The sequence below is a fragment of the Orycteropus afer genome, unplaced genomic scaffold (assembly GCF_000298275.1).
Source record: "Orycteropus afer afer isolate SDZICR_OR568_19922 unplaced genomic scaffold, OryAfe1.0 scaffold00460, whole genome shotgun sequence".
NCBI classification, from domain to species: Eukaryota; Metazoa; Chordata; class Mammalia; order Tubulidentata; family Orycteropodidae; genus Orycteropus; species Orycteropus afer.
Window position 1 is genome coordinate 2,064,041 of NW_006922047.1, and position 4,362 is coordinate 2,068,402.

General features: G+C 44.9%; 1 protein-coding gene across 1 annotated transcript in view; it reads left to right on the plus strand.

The window, feature by feature from the left end:
* The first annotated feature begins 1,742 nt into the window (after positions 1-1,742).
* SYCE2 (synaptonemal complex central element protein 2) overlaps positions 1,743-4,362 on the plus strand; it is a 36,359-nt gene continuing 33,739 nt past the window's right edge. Inside the window, exons 1-2 of the mRNA XM_007954432.1 lie at positions 1,743-1,757; positions 2,348-2,463. Of these exons, the coding sequence (XP_007952623.1) occupies positions 1,743-1,757; positions 2,348-2,463 (131 nt within the window). The remainder of the gene's footprint in view (positions 1,758-2,347; positions 2,464-4,362) is intronic.

Here is a 4,362-nt window from a genome sequence, read left to right on the forward strand (position 1 = left end):
TTAAAAAAAAAAAAAAGTATTTGCCATGAATAAGTTGGATCTCTGCTGTCATTTCTATCACCAAGCCTGTATTTTCCAATTACCAATGCTTCTTTGTTTCCCACTTTTGCATTCCAACCACCAGTAATTATCAATATATCTTGGTCAATTTCAGACTGCAGAAGTTGGTAAATATTTTCAATTTCTTCACCTTTGGTTTTAGTAGTTGGTGCATAAACTTGAATAATAGTCATATCAACTGACCGTCCTTCAAGGCAGATGGATATTATCCTATCACTGACAGCACTGGACTTAAGGATAGATCTTGAAATGTTCTTTTTGATGAATGTCATTACCCCCACTTTGTCATTGCTGGCGTAGTGGACCATATGGCTGTCCAATTCGAAATGACCAGTACCAGTCCATTTCAGCTCACTAGTGCTTAGGATATCGATCTTGATGTGTTCCATTTCATTTTTGACACCTTCCAATTTCCCTAGATAAACACTGTACATTCCACGTACCAATTATTAATGGATGTTTGCAGTTGTTTCTTCCCATTTTGAATCATATCAGCAATGAAGGTCTGGGAAGCTTTACTCTATCTGTGTCATTAAGGTCTACTCTGAGGAGGCAGCTCTTCCCCGTGATACTCAGTGCCTTCCAACCTGAGGGTTTCATCTTTCAGCACTGTATCTGTGTTTCCCTGCTATTCATAAGGTTTTCAGTGGCCAGTTTTTTTTCAGAAGTGGATATGGCCATGTCCTTCTAGTCTGCCTTAGCTCTGCTGAAACCTGTCCACCTTGGGTAACCCTGCTGGTATTTGAAATACCAGTGGCATAGCTTTCAGCATCACAGGAATACAGAAAGCCACCATGGTACAGACCTGTGGTGGAAAATTCTGTATATAAGTTATTTAACAAATATTTCCACCCAGCCTGCGGCTCTTGCTGTGTTAAACAGAATCATTAGTATTGTTACTATTATTCCTGCACAGTGCCTAAGACACTTGACTGCTAATCAGAAGCCTGGGGGTTCAAACCCACTGGCTACTCAGAAGGAAGACTGGGCAATCTGCCATAGAGATAATGCACCGGAAACCCAAGGAGGGGTTGCTCTGAGTTGGATTCAACTTGACAGCATTAAGTTTTTATTATTTATTTTTATTACTATTAGAAGATACGGACCCAACCCTTTAAGGGTCAGACTTCAGCATGGTTTTAAGAAGCTTCTAGTTTTGGGATGCACAGGTAATTCTAAATCAAGGTGGTAAGTGCATACTTAGGGCAAAAGGAAGCCATGGCCATAATCGGGATGGCAAGGCATGAGGATTATCCTATCACTGACAGCACTGAACTTAAGGATAGATCTTGAAATGTTCTTTTTGATTATTTTTCATTGAGAAGTCTCCCAGGAGCACAGCAGCTAAGCTGAGACATAAAGAATGAAAACAAGCCCACAGGACTCCTGCAACCCATGGATCAACGTATTGGGCCCTGGAGCCATCACACATGCCTACACACGCGCGCAGAGAGCACCTTCGGCCCACTAGGTGACACCGGCGCAGCTTGGGCGGGCAGCCTCCAGATACCCCAACCGCCTCCTAACGGCGGACTCCGCCCCGCCGCTCACGCAAATTCTCAGAAAGGGGCGGGGCCGGAATGCGCGCTCCTTGCCACATGCGCGAGGTGGTGGTGCGTGCTGAGGGGGCGTGGCCAGCGCGTGCGCACAGGGGCGCGAGTGTGAAGGCGGGAAAAGACGAGATGGAGCGACAGAAAGTACGTGGCGATTGTTTCTCGTGGGCGTTGCGGTCAGGAGGGGAACGGCCGCGTCCGCTGGCATTTCTGGCCAGCTGGAGCCCCGCTGGTTGTCTCCTATTAACGAGACCGGGTTTTGCCCCGCCCAGCCCCTATTTCCTCACTGACCAATTGGGTCCTGACTGACTTACTGTGTGACTGACGTGCTGACAGCTTCAGTCTGACTAACAAGCTTCCACGCATGGCGCGTGGTAGAAGCAGGGTAGAGAGAGGCCCAGACACCCATGCACCACACCCATTTCTTTTATTATTGTTTTCTTTACCTCTCGTCTCCTTCCTTGAAGGATTTGAGACAGCATCAGTTAGGAGGAGCCTAGGCCTTCCGGCAGCCTTCGCACAACCTCTCGCCTCAGCCCAGCCTCTCCAGGTCTCCCCATCTCTGTCCTGGGCCCCTGCTGAAGGATACTCCCACCCCACTACTACATCCTGATGGTGTTTTCCCCAACTTGGCCCGCCTCCGATTAGAGTCCCCATCGTGATGACACAGAAATGCCTGGGGTTGAAGGGTCTGGAGAAGGTCTTGGCCCCACAAGTGCTGGCTGTGCTTACAGGTGGACATGTCCCACATGGAGACCAAGGACCAGGAACAGCAGCTGTTGGGAGACAACAAGGAGCAACAACAGGGCGAGGAGAACCACGACAATGAAGCTGGTCTTGGGCCAGCTAGGTGAGGATCAACTGGCCCAAGGGTCCAAGCAGGCCCTGGGACCTTCTCATTCAGGCCTTCTTTCCACAAAACTACATGTGTCTGCTCTTCTGCACCCCTTCCACATATATAGGTGGAGCACCTTTCTTGCACCAGGCATAGTACTAGGTTCTGGGGACACACTAAAGAAAGAGACAGACGGTAAAGGCGTGAATATATAATAGTGAGAAGATGCTAAGTGCTATGGAGAATAATAGAGAGAGAGTGATGGGTACCTAGTTTCAATCTGAGAGTCAGGGATGGGTCCATGTGAGTAAGGATAACACTGTTCCACTCAAAGGAATAGCAGTGACAAAGACCAGGAGGGAGCACCTTGCTGGAGCAGCATGAGTAAGAAGGAATTAGTAAGAGATGAAGTCAGACACATTACCCTGAGTGTGATGGGAGCTATGAAAGGCTGTAGAGTGGAGGAGTGACATGATGCAGCTATAGCAGGGGTCAGCAGATTGTGGCTGGCAGGCCAAATGTGGCCTACCACTTGTTTTTATCAATAAGGTTTTTTTGTGTGTGTGTGTGTGTGTGTGTGTGGTGAAAATATACACAAGACTTTGACCAATTAAACATTTCCCACATGGACAATTCAGTGTCATTGATTACCTTCTTCAAGTTGTGCAACCATTCTCACTATCCTTTTCTAAATCATTCCAACACCATTAACAACAAATTCATTGGCCCCTAAACTAAAACTCCCCTTCCCCCTCCCTCCACCCCTGTTAACTGATAATCTTTTGTTTCTATATATTTGCTTATTTCATGTAAGGAAGATCATATGGTATTTGTCCATCTGTGGCTGTCTTATTTCACTCAGCATAATGTTTTCTGGTAGCTCTGGAGGCATAGTGCCTAAGGCATTTGACTGCTAACCAGAAGGCTGGCGGTTCAAACCCACCAGCCACTCCTCGGAAGGAAGATTGGGCAATCTATTGCCATAGAGATACTGCCTCGGAAACTCAAGGAGGGGTCGCTATGAGTCAAATCGACTCAATGGCAGTAAGTTTGGTTTTTGTTAATTAAATGTTTTCCAGATTCATATATGTTGAGGTATGCATCAAGACTTCATTTCCATTTTCCATTGTATATATATGTTAATTTTATCCATTCATTTATTGATGGACATATTGGTTGTTTTTACATGTTGGCTGTTGTGCAAAGTGCTTCAGTGAACACTGACATGCAGGTTTTTGTTTGTGTTCCTGCTTTCACTTCTGGGTATATGTGTAGGAGTTTGATTGCTGGGTCATATAGTAATTCAGTGTTCAATTTTTTGGGGAACTGCCAAACTGTTTTCCATTGTAGCTGTACCATTTTACATTCCCACTAGCAATAGGTATCAATTCCAGTTTTTCCACAACCTTGCTAACACTTGTTTTCTTTCTCCTTTTTTTTTAATCATTACCATTCTGATGAGAGGGAGGTGGTATCTCATGGTGGTTTTGTTTTGTATCTCTAAAGGCTAATGACATTGAACATCTTTTCGAATCCTTGTTGGCCATTTGAATATTCTTTTTGGTAAAGCATCTCTTCAAGTCCTTAGCCCTTTGCCCACTTTTTGATTGAGTTGTTTGTCTTTTGTGGTTAAGTTGTAGAAGTTTTATGTATATTTGATATTAGATCCTCACTGAATATATGGGTCCTAAAAATTTTTTCCCAATCTGTAGGCTGTCCCATCACTTTGTTGATAAAGTCTTTTTTTTTTTTTTTTAATTGTGATTTGGATGAAAGTTTACAGAGCAAATTCACTTTCCATACAGCAGTTCACACACACGTTGTTTGGTGACATTGACAGTTTACCCCAATGCAACACCTCCCCTCAACTCTTATGTCTGTCTTTTGTTTGGCTGGAAGCCACAGGTGTGGGGT